Source organism: Zootoca vivipara, chromosome 5 (assembly GCF_963506605.1).
Source record: "Zootoca vivipara chromosome 5, rZooViv1.1, whole genome shotgun sequence".
In the NCBI taxonomy this organism is placed as follows: Eukaryota; Metazoa; Chordata; class Lepidosauria; order Squamata; family Lacertidae; genus Zootoca; species Zootoca vivipara.
Genome location: NC_083280.1, coordinates 77,702,564 through 77,727,431, shown reverse-complemented (window position 1 = coordinate 77,727,431; position 24,868 = coordinate 77,702,564). Strand labels below are relative to the sequence as shown.

General features: G+C 41.3%; 2 protein-coding genes across 2 annotated transcripts in view; one reads left to right on the top strand and one right to left on the bottom strand.

The window, feature by feature from the left end:
* The window catches only part of GLUD1 (glutamate dehydrogenase 1), a 40,236-nt gene extending 22,356 nt beyond the window's left edge, over positions 1-17,880 (top strand). The window contains exons 4-13 of the mRNA XM_035138278.2: positions 319-382; positions 2,674-2,768; positions 7,440-7,619; positions 10,455-10,592; positions 11,895-12,032; positions 12,130-12,210; positions 13,573-13,696; positions 14,300-14,391; positions 15,682-15,744; positions 16,500-17,880. Of these exons, the coding sequence (XP_034994169.1) occupies positions 319-382; positions 2,674-2,768; positions 7,440-7,619; positions 10,455-10,592; positions 11,895-12,032; positions 12,130-12,210; positions 13,573-13,696; positions 14,300-14,391; positions 15,682-15,744; positions 16,500-16,619 (1,095 nt within the window). The 3' untranslated portion in view covers positions 16,620-17,880. The remainder of the gene's footprint in view (positions 1-318; positions 383-2,673; positions 2,769-7,439; positions 7,620-10,454; positions 10,593-11,894; positions 12,033-12,129; positions 12,211-13,572; positions 13,697-14,299; positions 14,392-15,681; positions 15,745-16,499) is intronic.
* An 820-nt stretch (positions 17,881-18,700) lies between these two features.
* Positions 18,701-22,269, bottom strand: ADIRF (adipogenesis regulatory factor). Its single transcript, XM_060274988.1, has 3 exons — positions 21,987-22,269; positions 19,587-19,649; positions 18,701-18,937 (listed from the first exon to the last, which is right to left on the bottom strand). The coding sequence occupies exons 1-3, from the start codon at positions 22,048-22,050 to the stop codon at positions 18,810-18,812; spliced, it is 255 nt and encodes an 84-aa protein (XP_060130971.1). The 5' UTR covers positions 22,051-22,269; the 3' UTR covers positions 18,701-18,809.
* Positions 22,270-24,868: the final 2,599 nt, after the last annotated feature.

The following is a 24,868-nucleotide window of genomic DNA, read 5'->3' as shown; positions in this document are numbered from 1 at the left end:
CTGTTCCTCAAACTCATTGCAAGGTTGGGATCGATCCCATGTCTCCTTCCTGCTATTCCAAGTTTAGATCCAGAGATTGGATTAAGAGGTTACTCCTGTAGTTGCACTGCATTTACAAGGTGCTTGGAATGTTTCAAGCACAATGTAACTGTGGGGATGTGTCCACTGCACCAAGCAGAGTTGTTGTAGTATGACTAAGAGCACATAAGCAATGGAAACACATGTATTGTTGAATGTTTTTCTTGGTAAAATATTTTAACATATGACATTAATGGTTGATGTCTTGCGACCTGGACCTTAACTGCTTTTTTGTTATAGGATAATGAATTGGAAAAAATCACAAGACGGTTTACCATAGAACTCGCAAAGAAGGGCTTTATTGGTATGTTATGCAGCAACTGCTGTAACAATTGCTATGAGAAAGATGGCTCAGCAGCATTTTCTGCCTTTTTCTCTCCAGAAAGGTTTTAGCAGTTGCTTAGCATGTTCTGAGTAACTCATGCACCACAGTGTAACCATTGCATTTATCACCTCTAGGTACATGGAGAAATGCCAATATTGCTTTGTTTCTTTATTCCAAGCAATCTATCAAGTTATACTGTGTCTGGGCTGCACCACTTCTGATTGCAGACTCTTGTGACTGAATGCTGAGAAGTGTTTTAGCTTCTCTTTGACCTGCTGGATCCCTACACACAAAGGGTTATTGTGTACGGAGGTGTACCCAGACACAGGTTTACTTCCCCAGTGAGAATTGAGTGACTTGCCAGATAACACCTTCCATCCAGTCACTGAGTAGAGCTCCTATATTTATAATACAGTGGAGTTTTACTTAGTAACCTGTGCAATATTGGAGCTCTCCTTTACCATGTGTGATGGAGGAAAGGGCATGCTGGAAAAAGGGAGGATAGGAATCTTTCGTTCCGTTAACTTTCTTTCAGATTTAACCCATTATCTGTTTCTTTTGAAACTCCCCTTGCCTCTCTTTTCTCTAAGCTTAAGCCACATGGTCTTTACTTAAAACAGGGATTGCCAATATCTGAATCCAAGAGGTTGGCTTTATACTTTAGCCCAAGGTCCATAGTATATTGCACTGACATACACATCTTCTGACCCACTCATAGGCTGTCAGACTGTACCATAAGAGCAACATAACTTTTTAGTAAGGGCTTTACAGTGTGATATTTGGGTAAAAATTCACCAAACCTTGATTAAATTTTAGTGGTGCCAGTTGGGGACCATGCAAAACTGCTTTATGGCTCAGATCTAGTTGCTGTTGGTCATCCCTACTTGAAAAGAAAGATGCTGGCATACTCCAGAGTATTTATTTGCTTTTGTATATTTTTCAAATATACCAATACCTTGTTGATGTGGTTGTGACCAGGGTTGCACATGTTTGCATGTAGATGTTGCATAGTCTTGTTCAGCATCCGTCACTTATTTTTGCTTTCTTTCCTAATAATTCTGAACACTGTACAGTATTTGCTTTGCGCAGAGTTAATGCTTTCATTCTATGGCCCCAGAATTGTACCTGAGTAGCTAACAGCTGTGCAAACGTAGCAAAATAGCTCTTCTTAACCTGGTCGGTTTGATACTCAGAGCAGTTTTGTTACTTTTTGCTTTTTCATGCTGGTCGAAGTTGTGCCAGTTTTAAAGGAAGTTGAGGAAGGAAATTGAAGCTCCACCTTGTAGCAACCAAAAAACAAGGCTTTGTCATAGCATTCCAAAATAACCTGATGGTTTCAGAAATGACTATCTTATACTGTGTTTTCCAGCCTTTTCTAATATCCCCTATAACTTGCACTAGTGCGTGAATTGTTTTGTTTCCATTTTTTAGTTGTGAATTTTTTTCCCTGTAAAAATTGGAATAGCTTCTCATAACCAGAAATACCTCTGTAAAAAGGGGCTTGTTCCAATATGAGGAATACTGCAAAGAACTGAATTGCTTCTGGTCTAACAGGAAAATACTTCTGGAAATGAATTATTGTTATATTTGCATTGTTTTCCTGCTTAAAGATATTTCTTCAAAAAATCTCTGTACAGTAATACCTCGGGTTACGAACGCGATCCGTTCCGGATCGCAGTTCATAACCCGAATAGTTCGTAACCCGAACGGGACGCGCCGCGCCATTTTGCGCATGCGCAAAGTGCGCACGCGCACTGCTTCTGCACACGCGCGCGGGGCGAAAACACTTCCGGGGTTGTGAAGTTCATAACCCGAACTGTTCGCAAACCGAGGTGTTCGTAACCCGAGGTATGACTGTACAGTGATTCTAGGCTGCCAATAATCCTAAATGCACTTTCATGCCAAAAGCATGAAGAAAATTAGAGGAAAGCATTAAATATCTTTTCCCAGAGTTCCACTTTCCGTTAACCTCACGTGTGGCTCTAGTATACAGTGCAGCTGCATTGGTGTATAGATGATGACGATGATGATGATGGTGATGATGATGATAATAATTATCTGATCCAGAAGTCTTCCAAGCAGCCTCCAAAATGCGGGTGCATCATAAGAAATATTGATTCATTGTTTATAAAGCACAAACCAGTACTGTACCATAGTTCACAAAACGAATATAAGAGTTGCTATGATATTCATCACTTTAGGTTGGCTGTAAATTGAGACAATTGAGGCTGGTGTTTGAATTGTGTTGATGGTCTTAATCTTGTCTGCAGGCCCTGGTGTTGATGTGCCTGCTCCTGACATGAGCACAGGTGAGAGGGAGATGTCCTGGATTGCAGACACCTATGCCAATACCGTAGGACACCATGTAAGTTCTGAGTGAAGGCACACACTTTAGGCAGAATTAGTCAACCTATTTTGCCAATTGTACAACATTTACCATTTCCATAATCTTAAGCACTACGACTAACAGATATGTGATACTTCACATGTGCAATACAATGCAGAAGGCTTGTATAACTTTTTAACAAGCTGGCAGCACAGTCCTTTGTATGTCTACTTGAGTCTTATTCCTGATAGAATTTTAGTGTTAGTTTTGAATGTAAAAAACTAGTAAAAGCTGTTATAGCAGTTGCTTGATGCTTTTATATATTGCAGAGTAAAACAATTGTAATTGCCTCTGTTTCAGTACATCTTTGGGCTGTTGTTTAATTCTAAATTGGTGGTGTTTAAATTTTTTGGGTAGCTTCACACATTGATGAAGTTAGTGTGGATACATTCTATGAACCATAATGTTCCCATAATATGCAGCCATACTTGAGTTTTTCTATTGCATGTACACATGAGAAGCTAAGACCCATTGCAGCTCCCAGGTTCTATGATGATAGAACCTGTTCCCCCAATCTTAATTCTTGCATTATAGAGTCATATATCTAATGTTACTCTAATGCAGTGCCTTCCAGATGTTGTTGAACTATAACACTCATAATCTCTGGTGAAATTATGTCCCATGCTAGTGGGACTGATGGGAGCCTAACATCTGAAGGGCACCCTGTTGTCTACCTCTGTGGTAATGTACAAACTAAGAAAAAAGCATGCTAAGAAAAGGCTGGGTCAAATTCTGTTCTGTTGTACAGTAGTACCTCTACTTACGAATAACTCTACTTGCGAATGTTTCTACTTACGAATTGAGCTCCGTCCGCCATCTTGAATGCGGTTTAGATAGGATTTTTTCTACTTACAATTTTTTAGATAGGGTTGCTTCTACTTACGAATTTTTTCTCCCAATGCATTCCTATGGGATTCGAGTTACAAATTTTTTCGACTTACGAATGTACGTTCGGAACGCGTTAAATTCGTAAGTAGAGGTACCACTGTATACAAGTTATGTGTGTTCAGGGAGCCTCTTGAGTATTGCTTTTCAGGCCTATTCATAAAATGAGATTCAGGCCTCTGAGCTACTCATTCCTGCGACCACTAACTGGAACCAGTCAGAAAATAGTAGCTGGGAGTCACACAGGGATCTTGATTATTGGGATGAAATCATTGCAGTGATGGGGAACGCCTATTCCTGAGATTTTGTCCAGCTGCTGCAAGTTGGAGTAGTACTGGCCAGTGGTCAAATTCACTGTAAAGCTGTCTTTAAAGTGGTACCTCGAGTTACAAAGGCCTCAGGTTACAAACTCTTCAGGTTACAAACTCTGCTAACCTGGAAAAGTTACCTCGAGTTGGAAACTTTGCCCCAGGATGAGAACGGAAATTGTGTGCCGGCGGCATAGCGGCAGCAAGAGGCCCCATTAGCGAAAGCACGCCTCTGTTATGAACAGTTTCAGGTTAAGAACGGACCTCCGGAACGAATTAAGTTTGTAACTAGAGGTACCGCTGAATATTTTTATTCATTGTAGTATAACTGGAGTTGGACCTTAGTCTCTTAATAGAAAAATAATTGTGGTGGTTAATACGTCCTGCAAGGCTGGCTTTGTTTTGCCTCTTTCCATTTAACACTTGCTCATCTCTGAATAACGGCATGAGAATACAGAAGTATGCCTCTTGGTAAAGCAGTTTGAATTCCCTGTCGGAATTTATACCACAACAGGAAAAGTGTTTCTTTTTCAGGATACAACAGGCTGGCCTTTGAGAGTTGTTAATTATTCATGCATGAGAAAGCTTTTGAATAATTCCACAGCTCCTTTGGCTAGATTGCTGTGAGTTAGCATTTTGCTTGTTCAAGGTGGCTATGGAAACAAGTTTCTGGAGCAGCTTCTTCATTCGGCCTGTTACATTCAATTTCTACTTTGTTTGCAAGTTGAGTGGCAAAACGATAAAGATTCTAATAAACACAAAGTAGAAATTAATGAGAAAGCAATGAGAAGACTTAAAATCTTTCTTGGCCCACAAGCATGTTGCAATGATTAAATTCTACTGTAGCAAACTCTTTAGTATTCAGGGCAGTAAACCAGTGTCCCTGTACAGTTTTTGTTTTTCTATTTTATCTTGTGATTCAAGGCACTACTTCTAAGATATTTTTCATCCTTGAGAATGTTTGCATGCTAGTTCTGGGCATCAGATCCCTAAAAACAGGCAAAACATAAGTATTGGAGTAACTTAGTTAATAATTCTCTGCAAACCTGCAGGTTTTAGGTGTCAGTTGAAAATCTCTAGCTCAGTAATTGTTTCATGCAATGTGTTGCCCTAGGAATTCGTTTGAGACTTGGTATTTCAAGGTTAGCCAAATTGAATTGTAAACCCAGTTCATTTTCTGTTCAAGTATTGCCTAACTTTTTGAAGCAACAGTGTGGCATGCCTCGTGCATTTAAAGTGAAAAGGCTTAGTTCTGTAGCCTTGTATGAACTTCTGCTTTCAAAAGTGCATAGATAGGCATGCAAGAAAGTGTTTTGTGGGGTCCAAAAGCTTGCAATAAGTAGGAGTTGACAGAGTCATTCATTGTATATTCAAGAAGAGTTTTGTCACATGCCACTGATAGAAAACTAGTTAAAGCAATCTTGGTTAACAGTTTGCAGTTTACTTTCCCATTCCTAAAAACATGAGTGATGTCTTAGCTGTAAGACAATCTAGTTGGTTTTCTATAAAATATTCTGATGGTGATCCTCAAATGTTTCCTGCTGTAAAATCACAGTCATTTCCCCAATTCAGCATAGACACTGAATCTTGACAAGCTAGAAATGGCCAAGCTGCTCTGCAGCACCCATTTATTCTGTTGTAGGTACAACAGCTCCCAACCAAAGTGTTGGGTGCCAACCTTCCTGTGGTGCTACAGCTGCTTCCAGACCAGTTGAGTCATGCAGTAGCTTGTCCCCGTTCATGCCCTGCGCTCAAGGAGTGCCAAGCACAACACTCCACACTGTTGTGTGATATAGCAGGTTTATGGACTGGGTCCTGTGGTTATGGGATCGTAATCCCAGATGCACTTGCTATGAGAAAAAAACACTAATGCTCACTTGTGAATGAAGCAATACATATGAGTCATCAACAGAAGAAAATAGTTTTATGCTATGAGTCAGATGTTGTTCTAAGGCGTAGCAAGAAGAAGAAGAATGCTGCCGGGAGTTTTAAGGGGCTCCTGCAAAACGTAAATTTAGAGATGAAGAGGCAGTTGAAAAATGGAAGGAAATGGAAGTTTGTTGATAAGGAAGTTCAAATCGGCCAGAACGTTGGTAATATGGGGAATAAGCTTTCCATCTGTCGTTTGTGGGAGTTGTTTCATCCAGTGGCAGCCCTGTGTTACGGAAGCACACAGGGAACTTGACACCAGACTGCCAGCTTTTCGTGGTGGTCCTCATGTTTAGCTTACCCTTTGTGTAATGAATACACATGTGCAAAACTACAAATTAACCGGCCAGCCCCTCTCTGCTTTGTTTTCATTGAGGGAGCCAGCTGCTTTTAGAGAGTCTGAAAAAAAGAAGATGAAACCCCAAAAGAGCAGAAAGAAGTATCTAAGTAGAAGAGTAACCCTGCTATGCATAGGCTCGGATATCTGCCTGGGCTTTTAACAAATTAAAGGATTATGCTAATAGTTTTTAAATAATTGTATTTTATGTTCCCGTTGCCAGATTATTTTAAAGGTGATTAAACAGCTTTGGCTGATTTAGTTGTAAACTGCCCATAGAAGGTTCAGATCCTCTTATATGCTATTGCAAAGTCCACAAAGTCTATCCAAAGTGTTTTAAGCATAGTTTAATTGGGATTTCTTATAATCTTGTTTTCATATAACAGGTAGCAAAGCTGCCATTCAAATCTTGGGTGTACCCATTCACAGAAATCACTGGTGTGTGGCATTCCTTGACAGGAAACCCTGCTGTGAACCAAATCCACCCCTTGGGCAAATGCATACTGATGTAAAATCTCCACCTCCATCATTCTGCCCGGACACTGAGGTCCAACACAGAGAGCCTTCTGGCGGTTCCCTCGTTGCAAGAAGCCAAGTTGCAGGGAACTAGGCAGAGGGCCTTCTCGGTGGTGGCGCCTGCCCTGTGGAATGCCCTCCCAACAGATGTCAAAGAGGAAAACAACTACCAGACTTTTAGAAGACATCTGAACCTGTTCAGGGAGGCTTTTAATGTTTAATAGATTACTGTGTTTTATTTTTCTGTTGGAAGCCGCCCAGAGTGGCTGGGGAAACCCAGCCAGATGGGCGGGGTATAAATAATAATAATATATTATTATTATTATTATTATTATTATTATTATTATTTATTAAAAAGCTGTTTAAAAATATGTCAAGGTGATCTTAAGATTTAAGTAATCTGGTATCTCTTCTTTCTGGCACTTACATTAATATTTCTGCTAAATTTACTGCAGTAAGCAGATCCTCAAGGCATCCTGTGTCATGCAAATGCCTTTAAATTGGTGAAAGTACAGTATTGTGATAAACTGATTTGTTTGCAGGAGCAACAACTAGATATGTTAACTTCAGTGAAGCTAAAACTCACTAGACATCATTAACACATAAAAATTCAGCTATTTTGACAGATGTTTTCCATGGGAACGAGCCTAACTAAACTTATTTATTACTTTTTAGGACATTAACGCCCATGCTTGTGTCACGGGAAAGCCAATAAGCCAAGGTGGTATACATGGTCGTATCTCTGCCACAGGCCGTGGAGTCTTCCATGGAATTGAGAACTTCATTAATGAAGCATCATATATGAGTCTATTGGGAATGACTCCCGGATTTGGGGATAAGACATTTGCTATTCAGGTAATTTTGTCTAGAATAGTAACCACACTGGAGAGAAAAAGCTGGAAACGTAGCTGCTTTAACTGATAACATGCATCTCATGGGATATTGCTAGAACTTTTAAAAACAGATGTGGCACACAGTATGACATTCAGGTTCTGCTAAACCAGACACTGTAATTGACATTGGTAAAGAGGTCTCCCTCTTTTTCTTCTTTCCTTTTGAATTGTGTCAAATCATAAGCCTGCAGGAACTGACTTCATAAAAAAAATCTTTGTATGATGCTTAGAAAAAATTGTGTGCTTTATATATGGCAAATCTACACTATTTCTCCATCCCTATTTCAAAGAGTATCAATCATGCATGTTGGAACTAGTATCTTCTGTAGATAGGCCCTTTTTTGTAGACATCCAGTGAACATGCAGTAGCTGCTGTACTGCATTCATAGGTCCTGTGCCACTTGCATAGTCTGAAAGTAGGCTACTTTTTATTCATTTATTAAAAGCATTTATAGCCTACCCTTCATCTCAGTGGATTCCAGGGTGCAGGATAGGCTAGTTTCCATAAAATTTCGTGAACAGCCAAGCATAATAACATAACAATAAGAGCAGCTAAAACCATGGAGCTGGGTAAATGCCACAAATAGTACTTCTCTTTCTAATATGATTGTATCCGAGTTTTGAATTTTACACACTTCTGAAGAAGTGTGCATGCACACGAAAGCTCAAACCAATAATAAACTTACTTGGTCTCTAAGGTGCTACTGGAAGGATTTTTTTATTTTGTTTCGACTAAGGCAGACCAAAAAGGCTACCAACCTGTAACTTGAATTTTACAGTTACCTAGAGTTCAGAAACTTGTACAGTGGTACTTCGGGTTACAAACGCTTTGGGTTACAAACTCCGCTAACCCGGAAGTAGTACCTCGGGTTGAGAACTTTGCCCCAGGATGAGAACGAAAATCGTGCGGCGGTGGCGCAGTGGCAGGCCCCACTGGCGAAAGTGTGCCTCTGGTTAAGAATGATTTCGGGTTAAGAATGGACCTCCGGAACAAATTAAGTTCGTAACCCGAGGTACCACTGTATTTGTATTACTTGCTGGAATCCTTTATTTAGAGCTACGTGGAATCAAATTTTAGATATGTTAAAACAGAAAGTTGCCCTTACTAAATATGGGGTTGTACTAATGAGTTACTGTATTTTTGCCAATTAATAAGCGAGAGGGGAATTCTGACCTGTGAAAAGAAAGGGATGCCAACACTGCCGCTCTGGAATGCTTGTGTTGGCAGAGCTGAAATGGGGTGTGCCTGTGCCCAACCAAACAGGGAAATAATAAGGGGGAAAATGTAGACAGGCAAGCTTTGTCCTTGAATAAAGCTGGGAGTAGGTTTTATCCTTTTCCCTCTGAAGTAACTGATTTTAAAATAAGCTGAAATAGGCTGTACAAACTGCTAAACTGTCAGGGCTGGAGTCCAGCATAGGTCAGCAACAAAACAAATCAACTGAAGCCAGTGAAATTATTTATTTATTCAAGGAAATGAACCACAGCTCTGGCCTACTGGACTCTGAAACACTTTCTAGGAAGTCTTCCCCTGATGAAGCAGTTGCAAGGACTGAAGGTCCCCACCTTCTCAGTGCCCACTAGGACTCCTCCTCTCCAGGGACTTTCCTGCGCAGTCTCGGGCTGCATCTGTGCACAATCACCCTCTGCTCTGTTTGTCTCATTTCTCTGTGGGTTACAAAGACCAGGTGGGAGGGAAGCTGCTCGGAGCAAGAGTGGAATACTCTCTGGCTTCTGCCTTGGAGTCTGAAATGTGCCCTGCAGCAGCCTCTTCCTGTGCACTTGACCCTGTCACCTTTTCTGCTTTTGACACCTCCTCCTTCCTCTGACCACTCATCATTGTTCCACTAGGCTCGGATCCTTCTTCCCCTGGAGATTCCTTAGAGGTTCCCCCACTCAGGGCCGTCTTAAACGCCCCTGCCGCTGTGGTGCGCCGGATCTCTCTGGCGCCCTCCCGCCCCATTTCCCAGCGCGGTTGGCGGGTGGGCGCAGCGGCGGGCGGGCAGGCACAGCGCGATCTCTCTGGCGCCCTCCCGCCCCGTTTCCCAGCGCGGTGGGCGCCGCTGCGCGGCGGATTGGCCGGCCAGCGGGCGCAGCTCGCGGCGCCTTTCTGGCGGGCCGGCGCCATGGTGCCCTGCACCACCGGGGGTCTACCTAGAGCCGGGCCTGCCCCCACTTGGTGCCTCCCACCACTCCTCTGCATCCAGCCAGGGCATGGTATATGCTAGGGCAAATTTACTTGCATCCTAAGTAGTCATTCTGGTGCAAACATCTAGGATTGGGTTCCTAAACCATATGAATTTTCCTCTAGGAGGATCCAGGCCTCCTTTTCTCCAGCTTAGAGTTCAGCATCAGCATTCCAAACTACTGGAAAGAGGGGAAGAGGAAGAAATATTCTTAAAACTGAATATCTTTCAGTGTAACCTTTATGAAAACTAAACACATTGCTTTAATGGGTGATGGTGAAATCTTTCATGGACTTTCAGCTGATTTCTTATATCCCCAGTAACAAACATGGCGTTCCCTGAAATGTGAATAGGTTACGATTGTACAGTGATCTTCAGCCTAAAATAGGTGCCGCTACAGCGGGAAGCTAAACGGCGTTTCCATGTGCTGCTTTGGTTCGCCAGAAGCGGGTTTGTCATGCTGGCCACATAACCTGGAAGCTGTACACCGGCCAGTAATGCGAGATGAGCACCGCAACCCCAGCGTTAGTCACAACTGGACCTTTACCTTTACCATCTCCCGTTTATTTGCACAGTGATCTTGAGCCTAAAAATACTGCTCTTCTTAACAGGGATTTGGCAATGTAGGATTGCATTCTATGAGGTATCTTCATCGTTACGGTGCAAAATGTGTTGCCATTGGAGAAAAAGATGGTGCAATCTGGAATCCTGATGGACTTGACCCAAAGGAGTTGGAAGATTACAAATTGGTATGAAAAAATGGTTCTTGATTTCATTGCAAATTTGTACAGCAAAATTAAATAACATATTGCCAATGGAGAAGGTACATTGAGTATTTTGATCAATAAAACAGGGCTCTATATTGGAAAAAAGTGTTCCATAAATGTGTGTTAGGAGTACTCAATATACAGAATTTAACCGTAGATTTGTATTTGGAAAGTATATCTGCTGACTTTACCATTAAGGAAATTTCCTTAGAGATCCATATAGAATCGATTCAGCTGCTAAATGACGTACTTCTGACTGGAAAGTATATTCTCTGTCTAGTGGGTGTTTAAACCTCCAGGCATCAATTAAATTTAAATTTTCAATCATTGCAAAGAAGGTTAGTATCTCCTAACATAATCTTTTGGTCCATGTACTTCATTAGCCTGTTTTCCAAATCTTTTAAAAATTCAGCCTTCTTTTCATTAGGGGCGTATATTCGTATAATTACAACCTTTCTCCCCTGTATTGTAATTTGTGTCACAATCACTCTTCCCAATTCATCTTTAAATAACAATTGTGGTTCAAATTTGGACCTAATATACAAATTCCAAACTAATTCCTTTGTTTATCAATAATCTTCTATGTCTTTTAGCAATATGTTTCTTGTAAACAAATTATATCTAAATTTTGTTTCTTTAAAATATGTGCTATTTTATTTCTTTTTACTTTACTATTCAATCCATTTACATTCCAGTTTAATATTGCCATATCTGCCATGTTGGTTATGTTTTAAAGTCTTGTCTTTTTACTTTTCTTTTTCTTCCTATTGTTATCTTCCTCCTCCTCCTGTCTACACTATCCTCTGATTGTTCTGGGTCCTGTCCTTCTACTGCACCTTCCAGAGCGGGGTCTGTACCTCTGAAATCTTTACAATTTCTCTACCTCCTTTTCATCTATGATTCTATGTTTATAAGTAAAAGATACATTCTGGGTACTCCCAGCAGTACCTGGTGTCATTTCTTCTGAGAGTACCTGCAAGGTCTTTATATGGTGCCCTTTTTTAAGGAGACGGGGAGGGACTTCTTTATATAAAATAGTTTCTCTCCCCCCAATACTGTATTGATTTTGTTATTATTATGAGTCTGCCATATTTTGTCTTCTATCCATCCCAAATTTAGGTGTATCAGGCAGTCTCCAGGCCATTTTTGGCCCTTGTTTGTTTGGATCTAATTCTATATCTAATTCTATAGAATTAGATATAGAAGCAGATTGGATTATTGAAACTACTGTTCTATTTGAATTCACTGGAATGAGCCATTGACTTCCCTTTTGTATCCAAACAGCAACATGGGTCGATTCTCACCTTCCCAAAGGCACAGCCCCTGGACTGCCACATCCTTGAAGCAGACTGTGACATCCTCATCCCAGCTGCCAGTGAAAAACAGTTAACAAGGGCCAATGCCCACAAGGTCAAAGCAAAAGTAAGAGGAGCACGCAGAGCAAATGCTTGATAATGGATCCAGAAGTTGTTATCCTCTTGCCATGGGCAAATATTCAGCTGTAATATTTTATTTCCAGATAATTGCTGAAGGTGCTAATGGACCCACAACTCCTGAAGCAGATAAAATCTTCCTGGAAAGGAATATCATGGTTATTCCGGTAAGGTTTCCTTGTAACATATATATCCCTCCATGCCAAAATTAGCATTAATTTTTTTGTGTTAAAAACATACCTGGTTTACATTCTGGGAATATAAAACTTGTCAGTAAAAAAAATGTGCTATCTTTTTGGAGCTCATTGAAATTTTTAGCAAAATTCCCAATGATTTTAATGGAGCTGGATTTATATCCTATGAATTTCCATTTTCTCTATAGCAAGGTTGGGAAGGAATGTTCATTTGGCACAGGGGAATACATCACAACTTGATGCATAACTTAGTAAATTGATAGTTAAAAAAGAAAACTACATAGTTATAAAATTACTCAAGTACTCAAGTTGAAAATAAATTCTGGGCAAGGGATCCATCCTGGTTGAAGATTATTTGTATACTATACAAATAAGCCTACTAACACTGATCAGATTTAACTTTTCTTTCACATCTGTATTTGCAAGCAGGTGTTTGCAGGCTTTTTCAGTGGTGTTTCAAATATACACGATTTCACTTAAACATGTGATATCTTCAAATGTAACCCCTGTGTAGAGGGGTGTGTGTGCCTGTACTGTCATTTAGCCTAGTTGGAATGTAAAGGGAAAGAAGTACAACACCCCATTTCTGATCACTCACAGCCACATTCTCACAAGCCCCTAGTCCGTGTCCAAAGGGATGGGGTGCTGCTATGCTGCTGCTGCTTCTCACTGTGGCTTGACTTGGAGCAGCGAGGTACCGGTAGTACTCCCTGGACAGTGCCAGCCAACCTTAAAGTCCCATAGGCAGATGATATATATGCTAGCCCTCTGTTCCCTCCCACAACCCGGCAAGAAATCTGACCTTTGCTGGCCTTTGCCTAGGTAGCAAAGGCATTGCTCCTGATTGACTCCACTTAACTCACTGCATTCCAGTTGTCAAGAAAACCAACAATTTGGCTTGCTTTATCACCTTGGGGTTTCCATCTGCTGTTGGTATCTTTTTGGCCTCCAGTAGATCAAACATTGCACAGCTGCAGGAGGTAATATCTGACCTCCTTGGATCATTGTTTTGATTTTAGGAGTAGGAGGGAAATCCCCATGAAGGGTAGTACAGGTGGCAATGTCATGGAAGGGAAAGCGCACTTCTGAAATACATTATGATAGAGTCCAGCAGTGGGGTGCAAGAAACCTCCTTGGGGTTTTTTTTTGGGGGGGGGCACTTAACCACCCTCTGGCACTGCCTGTGCCAGTAACATGTTAGCAGCTAGTGCAAATATGTTATACTTTCCAAATTACTGTCTTTTGCAGTTTTAAAGTAGATTTTAAGTTGCCTATAATGCATTTTCTTACAAAAACAAAACAAAACACAAAACCTTTCAATCTTGTCCTATGCAGGATCTCTATTTAAATGCTGGTGGTGTAACTGTGTCTTACTTTGAGTGGCTGAAGAATCTGAACCACGTCAGCTATGGTCGCTTGACTTTTAAATATGAAAGGGACTCAAATTACCATTTGCTAAGTAAGTTTAACAAGTACTGCACACTTTACGCAGATAAATTGTATCAACACCTCTACTAATAACAAACTCACTTTCTTTAGAAGATTTCAAGTTTTGTGAATTAGTTTACAATATGTTCTAGCAGCTAGAAGCTTTTAGTAGGACTTGTTTTTGTATGGCATAATGCAATACATAGACTAATATTGCCAAAAGAAAACCTATGCAAATGCAAATTAATAATACTGGAGAATGAGATTTTCTGTTCTATAGTAGAAGTTTATAGATAAGTTACTGGCAATACTGAAAAGCAAATTTCAGCTTAAAAGTGGAAGTAGATACATTTTGCATTAATCTAGAAGTTTCGTCACCCGGCTGTCCATCTTTGAATCACTTCAGAGTTCTGTCTTACTGCAGCAGAATTGCTTCAGTTGAAATATAGGAAACTTAGAAGTAGCAAAGCAAGTGCTTCTGAGAGAGACTGCTTCTGAGTCAGCCAAGGCTGCACACTCATTGAATACAGCAGGATTTACTTCTGAATAAGCAGGCATAGGATTGGATTGTAACTGTCTGGACTGAAACTTGCTTCATTTAAGAATCTTGCATATTTATTTCTCCCTCTTTCAGTGTCTGTCCAGGAAAGCTTGGAAAGAAAGTTTGGGAAACATGGTGGAAGTATTCCAGTTGTGCCTACTGCAGAATTCCAGGATAGAATATCTGTAAGTAGCTGCTGCAAGATTTTGCTCATTGCATATCTGATAAAAGAAACCAGTCTGTGGGCACAAGTTAGACTAAAGTAAAAATACCTCACTACTTATAGTATGAAGGACATGATATGAGTTTTGTTTAGCTTCTTTCAGTGGGTTATAGTTCCAGATGTTGCCGAATTTGGGAGGGGAAATGCAGGTTTTTTTTATACCTACCCACAATCTTTGTTAGTCCATGGCAGCTAACGTTGAACATGTGCTGTAACAAGCCACAGCTGGGTATCAGAGGCAGGAGCTGGCAGACTCCCTAGATTGAAACAACTTAAAAGTCTGACCACATCAGTATGGCTGCTGTTGGTGGGTTACCAGTGGGTTGACACTAAAAGGAGTCTCTACTTTGGGGGGTCACACAAACGTAAGGCACTACCTCTTGGTGCTTTCCTTTTGGTCCCAGCCTAGATGAATGTATGCTGACTAGTGAGGAGGAAAGGAAGGAAGTTATTGAACACAGTGTGGGGTGGGAGCACTGCACTTTCTAGGTGAGAGATAGAGTGGGGGCCCTGAGCGTTTGACAAAGTGCTGACACAGGGTTGCAGCAAAATGCTCTTGTGCTTTTCGACTCTGTGTACTTTATGTTTGAATTTATACCATGGTGGTACTACGTGCCTTGGCAATGTTTCCATTGGGGAACAGGAAAGTGTGTGGGTGCCCTATTCCAGTGATCACATTAAACGCATTTAGGTTTGTTTGGCTTTGGCTAGTTTCCTTTTCTATCCAGCAGTTAAGGGGGTATACAAAATGGTGTGGGTTAAACCACAGAGCCTAGGGCTTGCTGATCAGAAGGTCGGCAGTTCGAATCCCCGCGATGGGGTGAGCTCCCGTTGCTCGGTCCCAGCTCCTGCCAACCTAGCAGTTTGAAAGCACGTCAAAGTGCAAGTAGATAAATAGGTACCGCTATAGCGGGAAGGTAAACGGCGTTTCCATGTGCTGCTCTGATTTGCCAGAAGCGGCTTTGTCATGCTGGCCACATGACCTGGAAGCTGTACGCCGGCTCCCTCGGCCAATAACACGAGATGAGCACCGCAACCCCAGAGTCTGTCATGACTGGACCTAATGGTCAGGGGTCCCTTTACTAGGTTTGTTTGGCTTTGGCTAGTTTCCTTTTCTATCCAGCAGTTAAAGGGGTATACAAAAAGTGGCATAGCATATCAATCCCTTAAGCACTAATATTTAAAAAAAATACAAAATGGGGTCTGTGGCTGGTTTCAGACTGACTACTCAATGCAATTCTTTTCAATATAGGGTGCATCTGAAAAAGACATTGTCCATTCTGGTTTGGCCTACACCATGGAGCGTTCTGCTAGGGTATGTATTACGTAAGGGTGGAAGCTTTAAACTTGTGTTGACACCTTATCTCCAGAGGTAAATTGCAGAGGCACATAATAGTGTGACATTGTTCCTCCTTGCTCCAGTTTCTGGATTGCATTAGTTAATCAGCATTGGGTACCCAACACAGAACATTAAATGAACTCTATTATTTTTCTAACTTGCTCATTAGCAAAAAATAATAATATTCTACCTATAATTTTAGCAACAAGTAGTAGAGGCTGTTCTGCCTGGTGAAGTGCTTGGGGAGTGTTGCTTTAGGCTACCCTGTGCCCTGTTGTAAGCTCAATAGTAAGACCTTTTGAGCAGAGTGTGTACATGCATATGATCACTGTCTGTCTCAGCTAAACCAGAGTGAATACACTGAGGCAGCTCCTCATTCCTACCATCTGTCTGGAATGGCAGCTGACTTAAAATTGTTTGCTCTGTCATCAGTTCTATGGTGTGTTTCTCAGCCTCTTCCAGGATCAGAGTAGCTGAATGTCAGTGCCCCAACATTTAAACAGAATGGGTAGGTCCCTGTGCTTAATAAACTGTAGAAGTATTCATTTACCACTTTATTGGCTACCTTGTGCCATTTAGAAAATGAATATGAAGCCCCAGCTGATTAAGGAACATTATATTCCATGTTCAATGGCTTCGCCAAGTCTGATCAATATTAGCATTGTGTGTGTATTCAATAAGAGCTCAGTAAATATTTTGTATTCACACTATAACATTTTTGTATTCTCCAGCAAATCATGCGTACTGCTATGAAGTACAATCTAGGTCTAGACTTGAGAACAGCTGCCTACGTCAATGCAATTGAGAAAGTCTTCAAGGTGTACAATGAAGCTGGTGTGACCTTCACATAAACAGATAGTCGTCTGCCAAGGTCTGGCACCCTGTTGCATACCCTCTTCAGAAAGCGTATTTCAAGTTTACATATAACCACAGAAATCCCTCTTTTCTCACTTAACTATTGCGGATATGATTCTCTGTTGGCTTCAGTTTGAGTTAGTCTTTCATCATTAAATAAATAAATAAATCTGTGGGTTAGTGCTTCATGCCGAAAGATATCTAAAGATAACCATTTCATATGCACTTGTTTGGGGGGGAAGGGGGGGGTTCTAAGTATTCTTTGCCATGAAACTTTAAAAAGGTACCTTTTTATTGTATGAACCTGTGGTCTAGCCACAATAAGCAACCTAGCAAAGCTTCAGATCACACAAGTGTGTGCTATTGGAGCAAATAGCCAACTATTCATGCACTTTGGTTTTCAAACAATAACTCTCCCAGCTTTGGCACTTTGAATAAAGGCCTTGGATGATCAATGCAGTGGCATTATCAGCGACAGAACGGGCCTCCTGCAGGGAATATCTTTGATAGGATTCTCATTTTTACACTTAGCAGCATCATATACCTGGTTCTCCTTAGGCAATGTGTTTTTCTTTTTATAACCTGTGCTCCTGTTACAGGGATGCCTTTAAATCATGTACTCATCCTCTACTCAAGCACTGCAAGGTGCACGTAAAAAGATGGGTTCCAGGAGCTAGTATTTTTATAAGCTGAAGCAGTATCATTGTTGTACAGGCACCCAGCGAAATTATCTCTTGTGTTTAATCTTATCGCAGCATATTCATTAAACTTGTTTTTTAAAAGAAGAATTGACATGTACTTGAGCATAATCTTAGGTAGTCCAAAGAACTTGTGTAGCCTCTTCCTCAGTTGTGTTTTATTGTCTGAGAGCTTTTAGCGTTAGCTATTGCCTCAATGAACAATTAAATCATTGGCAACAAGGAAGCAAGCTGCTACTACAAACTTTGTGTAGTGTCCTAACATGCTGACTTTGTTCTCTCTTTTTTGGTGGTTTGCATATTCTGAACATAAATAGTTTAATACAGAGAGGGCCTTGAAGCCAGGACTCGATCACAGTTTTGAGGATTCTTGGTAGGTATTTTGTCCAGAGGAGTCCTATAAAGTGCCAGGTGTATTTATGTAATGAATATGAATGTTTTTTTTAAAACAAAAACAAACCCAAGCCTTCCCAGAACTCATGCTTTTTTCTAGCAACTTTGTAACTCATGACATAACATGGTAACAAAAGCAATTATTAAAAGTTGACCTTTCCAAACATATGCTGGTTTGTGTTTTTCATAGCTTTTCACAACATCACGAGAACTGAAACGTTCAGTGTAAATAGAATGAAGCTGAGTTTGGAATTAGAGAACTTTTCAGGCATCTTTCATAGTACTAATGTGTTAACGTTCTTTGGTTTTAATTGGGATGATACAAAGGAGTTACTGATGCATTTTATTCCTGATGGCTGTTCAACATATGCAAACTATTTTTGGTGTTATAGATATCAAGTGTTGAACAGGCGTGTGTGAACAATCCCCTGAGTTTTCTGAACCTTTCCTTAAACTTTGCATTTCGTCCTGAACCCTTTCCCCCCTTAATGTTTCAGTTCTTGTACCCTTTCCACTTCAAACTGCTACTTATTCTTGCCAGTGACCAACAGTTCCCTAGTTTGTCCAGCCAAAACTCTTACTGCTGTGTGGCATAATCATGCTAATACAGAGTTTCCCTCAAAACTTTGAAGTTTTTCTAAATAGTTTTAAGGAAATGGCGTTTCACCTGAGCTTTGCACACAGGATCTTCACAGTGGGGTGGGGAGGGTCCCCCACTCACATAGAACGTTGTGTGTGACCTGAGGAGTATTTAGTTAGATGATGCATAGTTAAAGCCACATATTACATTTTACACGTGTGCCTGCATGCTTACGTGTGCACTTGAGTCTCGCATAAAATGTGTATGCCCACTTAACACGCCCTAGCGCCTTCTGCAAAACCAGCCTCATGAACACTTCTCAATAGTCGTATTGAACCACCATGTAAAACATGCACCTTGTTAGTTATAATGAAACAGAGATTTAAGATTAATTAAACGAAATGTATAGGGATTTATAGCTTCACTTTTAATGAAGGTGTAAAGAATATATGCCAAACACCTGAAGAATTTCTGTCCATGAAATGTATATAATAAGAGAAAACAGTATAATAGGTTTAAGTTGAAACGTTCTTCTGTTCTTCACTTTGTCCAAAGGCTTTGCCCCAGGCAGTTACCTGGCTTGTTAGGCTTTGTGCAGCCTTTTCTCCAGTATCCTGTGCAGCCTTGCAGGTGTCATCTACCACTTCAAAACAAAAAGGGGAACAATTTAAGGAGGTGAGACAATGGCTGACAACATATGTGGTTTGCCTTTTCCATAAGATGTAGAACTGCATTGGAAGTGCAAGTGTGTATGTGGGGGGAGAAAGTCTACATGCTGTTTAAGGAACCCATTCACCATATGAAGAAGCTGGCTTGCAGCAGTTCAGATCGAGTTCACTATTGTCAGCTCTTGACTGACAATGGCTCTGCAGGGTCTCCACCAATGGCCTTTCCAATTACGTTGGTACATGAACCTTTTTTTAAGCTAGATTTGCCCAGGGTTGCACTTGGCATTGCATGCAAAGTGTGTGCTTTTCTGACTGAGCTTGGAAAGGAGCTACAGAATGCTTATTGTGAGGGCTGCTAACTTGATTTCAAAAACACTAGCCCCCTGGGTAGGCTCAAGGTAATATTTAGCACAGTGGGAAAGAGCTAAATTGGATTTTTTTAGTTTTCTGTCTCCTGATACATAGGGTTGTCATATTTGAAGAGGTAAAAATCTGGACAAGAAAAGTGGTAGAGCGTGAATCTGAATTTAGAAGGTATGCACCAAGTCTCTTCTACATTTATAAGCCATCCAGATACCACACATTTTGAGAATTGCCCAGGTTATTAGAAGGATGCCTCCTTACCTTTCTGACCAGCTTCTGTAACCTGGTCCAGTGCTTTCTGCACAGCCTGACCTGCTGAATTAACTGCAAGTAAAACAGAAGAATAAATCACAGAAATAGAAAATTTACAATTCTCTGAATTGTACCAAGCACATGAATGGTGTATCCTATATATTAATACCAAACTCATTGTTCTTACATAGCCAAAAAGCATTACCCCAGCACACAATGGAGGTATCAGCAAGCTTTTATGGACTCCCAAGGTTTACAAAAGGTAAAAATAACATTGGAAAAACCTAGAAGGGTGGAGGAGGACCCAACATACCCTAGTAAAAACTGAGCATGCTTAATGGGTCAACATGCTGGCTTGGCTGTCGGAGGACGGAAATAGAAATCCAGAGGGGAAAAGTATATAGAACAGAATCATGGAAGACACACTTGCTGGCTAAAATCCGTAACAGGAGCAGTTCGCAATGCAACATTTTGTTGTTGGTTCCACATGTTGTAAATCATCTTCAGGAAGAGAAACATAGCTTTATTTACACTAGCTCTGCTGAGAGATTGATTTGCTTTTGGTTCTCCTGAATCTCACCTGGCAGTCGATATTACATTAGTCTACCTGAACTGTTCCTATCCTAGCTGGTCACTCTTAATTGTAACTTGAGCTGATGCCTGAGTTCGCCCTTTTCTTCTTCCTTTTGTGTCTCAGATTACAAGGACTGTCTTGTCTTTTTATATTTAATTGATCTGTAAGCTGCTCTGGGAGCCTTTTTAGCTGAAGAGGAGTTAAAATGCAATAATACTTATTTTTTTAAAAAATGAGCCACAGCCACTTAAGTAAGGAAGTTCTATACATCATGAACATTTTAACATGCATTTCAGTTTTGCATTCCTGTGATAGTCAATATACACACACTGTTCAAGGAAGTTGCATAAATCCTCCATGTTGTCCCAGGTCAGAAGATTTGCCAACTTTTCTCACCAGATCCTGGGCCTTTTACTGCTGACTAAAGCAGTAAAATCTCAGCTGAAGCATTTCCCGGCAGGTTGGGAAAACTCCATTTACTGAAGTCCAGCTCAAGAAAAGGGAATCCAGCATTTCAGAGAAAAAAAGCAATTTACAGTCTCCATCCAAACTCTTTAGAAAGGCTGCCAGTTTTTCAAGCAACCCATTGCAGTAGCTTGAACAGAAGCTGGATTTCTAGACAATAGCTGGTGATTTTTCTCCACATACTGCAGAAAGTGTTGCCTGTTGGGTTTTTTGCCAGCCAGGCTGTTTTCAGGTCAGTTGGCAAACCCTATTGTTTATATAATGAGTTTTATTTTGGAATTCTAAAATAACATTTTGTGCCTTGATTACAAGCCCTGGTATAAACACTTGCATGGAAAACCTGAACAATTATGAAACAGAGGGGTCTTTGTTTGGCTTTCTGGACCCACGCCCTTCCATAACTTTTATTTAAAGGTCAGGATAATTACTGTAGGCAATGCATTTCTTGACAGAAAAATCAAACCCTTTTTGTATCTATAAATAAGAAATCCAATTCGAGGCACTTTGAATCTGCACACATTTTTGTTAAAGCTATGCAAGGTCAGAAAACATTTTTTTCTTCATTGTTTCCATTTTCAATTATAAAATAAATATGGGCAATCATGGGCATAGGCAGGGAGGGGCAGCTTCCTCCTTTAAATCAATAGAAATCAATAAAAATACATATCTAACTGAGGTTCTCCCCCCCCCGACAAAAGGCCTGCCCCCCCCCCAAAAAAATCCTGGCTAAGCCCAAGTGGGCAATGCAGTATGGTACACCCCCCATCCCCCCCCTTGTAGGGACAATACAGACGTTAACTTTGTGGGGAGGGGTATTTTCTCACTTAGAAAGGCAAGATCCAAAGTGGCTTCTCATGAAATCCAAGTTATTCCTGCTTGTTTTTTACCCCACCCTATTCCAAAGAGGCTTTACTAAGACAGAAGAAGAAAGTTGAACATATATGGTAACAAAAATAAAAATAGGTCCCAGGGAGCTTTGCTAACATACCAAGAAAAAAATGACCTTATCTCCTCTTGCGCAATTAATACCCTTGCAGCCTTTTTTCCCTATTACACTGGAGCATGATCAGCAGGTAAAATCACTGAAAGTTGTGTTACATGAGATCAGACTACTTTTTCATCAAGCCTAGTGCATTTCTGGACTCCTGTGACTCAAGGGTTTCAGGCAGAGGTCGTTCACCTCAAAGCTATTGACAGCATAGAGAATAAATTGATAGTAGTAATACCTGCACATCAAGTTGCTGTTAAGGCAACAACCCACCCCAAGTCTGATGTTGGCATTACTTAAGGATAGATCTTTCTGTGACTGAAAAGGTAGAATATAGACTGGTGGTTTTACAAGAACAAAGACATAACCTCAGTGTCTTTACCTGCATCCTGGGGAGTGGTCCCGGTCAGTTTTTTTGCTTCCTCTTCAAGATTCAGCTTAAACATTTTTGCTTTTGTGTGGATGAGATCTCCTGCACCCTGATTTGTAGATCCCAAATCAGTTGACGGATGGTCACTTTCTCAAATGCAGTCCAGCCCTGTTTTGTTGCTTCCCAAAGAGTTGGCTCTTATAGACCGGCAAACTCCTCCCAGCTAGGATCCAGAAAAACCCAGAGAGCTCCGTTAGTCACCAAACTCCTGACTTCAAAGGAACTGGAGGGATGTTTGGAATTATTGTATTCCTCCCCGCAAGGGAGAGGGCGGGGTTTGGGACTTTTAAAATCTTTTTTTAACCAAAGTAGTTTTCGACAGCTGCAAAACGAGAGTGGTTGTGGGCCGGCCTAGCCAGCCTGTTGTTATGAAACGTTTCCATAACTGGCTTTCGGAAGAGCCAGAGGTTATATAAGGCCAAATAACGGTAAATTTCAGTGTATAGGATGGGGGAAATGACACCAGTGCAAACATACTAATTGCTGTGTTTGAAAGCATATAAACTTCAAATCAGGAACCTATGACCAAACTGGATGCAGCCGCATAGGAGATTAATTCAGCCTTCTGTGATTTTTGTTGTGCATTTTTTTGTGGCACACCTGGTAGTGCAAAAATGCACCTCTGATATGTGACCGAAAAACCATGTTCAGTCTGGTGGATCACAAATTGTGCCGACCTGCCTGAATTTTGCCTTTCTGGAAAATGCTATCAGTTGGGTTCATCGGATGGAAGGACTCCTCCAGGGAAGAAGAGAGATCCCTCCATGTTAGACAGCATATTTCGCTTGCAGAAGGTTCCCCACTGAGTTCAGTTAAAAGGATCAGGTAACACAGATGTGCACAACCTCTTGGTGGGGAGTCGCTGCCAGTCAGAGTAGACAAGACTGGGCTAAATGGACCAATAGTCTGACTCTGGTGTTCCTGTGCAGATGCATGGCAGATGGATTCTGTCTTAGCAAATGAGTGGCTTCACACAATCCACCCAGGTGACAATGCTATGTGATGAACTTCCCGCCTTCATGCTAGTCAAGGGTACCACTTGTGTGGGGGGAGAGTTGGGACTGTGACAGGTGATACCTGTTGGAAGATGGTGCCGAAAAAAAGATGATGAGCATTATGTATAAGAGGACGGGCAATGGCTCATTGCAGTTATGCCACTGTCCCAGAGTTCTTGAACTAATATCCAATCTTTGATTGCATTAAGTCTCAACGTTCACAAACTGGCTCATGAGGGTAGCCAGTTGAAGTCTATGGACTTCTGCATCTCTAACTCTGGGTTGTTTCTGATAGCAACAGCCAGCTGGCAGAAACAGTTACCAGGATACCTCACCCTTTTCCTGCTCCAGACACAAAGTTGACTGCATAGGATGGAAAGTGCTCCATAGTCAGTGAATCACTTCCTTCCTGCCTGCCAATTCTCGGTTTCTGGTGCCAGGGCTGCCTCAAGCAGGTCGGGCGCCCTGGCGCTGAGGCGCAGAGATCGCTCCGGCGCCCCCGCCCTCGCAGCACGGCTTCCGTGCAGCTTCGCGGCGCAGCACCCCAGCTGCCGACCCGGTGCCCCGCGCCACCGCAACTATACCTAGAGCCAGGCCTGTCTGGCACATTGGTTTTTAGTGCCAGGGCTTAAGCCAAACAAATGGTTTTTTAGCATAGAAGCCTTATTTCTGAATCTGTTGTTCTCAGGTGCTCAGAGGGCAGAATTAGAGAGCTAATGGGTGGAAAATGAAAGGAAGCAGATTTCAGGTAAATGTTAGGAGAAGCTTCCTAAAGGTGAGAACTATTCAGCAGTTTAATGTTCAGTCCAGAGTAGTGTCCATTTCTTTTTCCCTCCGCTGATGTTTTCCCAATGTTCAGTCCACGCATCTTGGGCTCATACCTTTTTCTTTCTATCCAAGAAGTCAAAAAGAGATTATCCAATTATACCAAATCTATGATTTTGGTTGGTGGGTTGCACAGCAATCAAAGATCGGTTATTCCAGTAGTACCACCATCCCCCCCCCTGTTTTCAGCTATAGAAGAACCCAATTGTTTAGGGGTTGTTTGGGTGGGGACATTGGCTGAGGGGTGGGCGAACAATAGCCAATGCAAGTGGTAAAATGTATCTTATGTTTCACACTGGAAAGCAGTGAACACCTTACATTCTATGCACATGCATTCCTCCGGCGAGTCTTGGATTTGAGAAAGGGGAAAAGACTAGAAATCTCAATAACATTAAAAATACCTGTGAGAAGGTAGGCATTTTGCTCCTAGAACCCAAAGTTCCCTTGCTTTTTACTGATGCTTGCTTTCTATGTTGCTTTCTCTGGTGTCCAAGGTACACTTTTAGGTAATGTTAGGTATGCGTACCAGCCAGACAGACCACATGCCATATCGCTAAAGCAACAGGTTATGCTTTTTTAAGAGTCCTTGAGGTAGGTTGACGAGCAAGACGGCCTCTGAAACTTTTCCAGTTTTTCTAGTTTTATGCCAGATGCCGATAGGATGCCCTGAGAGTGACAAAATGCACATTTCATACCTAAAGACAAAAATGGGGAGGGGAAGAGAAGAAAAATCCCCCACACTTCCACAGTTTTAAAATTCAGCATTCATTAACAGTGCACTGCTAATACAGAAATCATATACTCAGAAATAAGACCTAAAGAGGCTTTCCGCCCCAGCCAAAACTCACTGGAACTCAGTTTCAGCGCCTCTCAGGTGTGTGCCATTGCCATTATAAGAGAACAAGGGAGGTGCTAATGGTGAGTTTTCTAGAAAAATAGCACTACTCACTCCCCAAAAGAGCAATTTAACCCAGTCTCTTAAGGTGGCAGTTGGCAAGCATCAGTAATTATTTA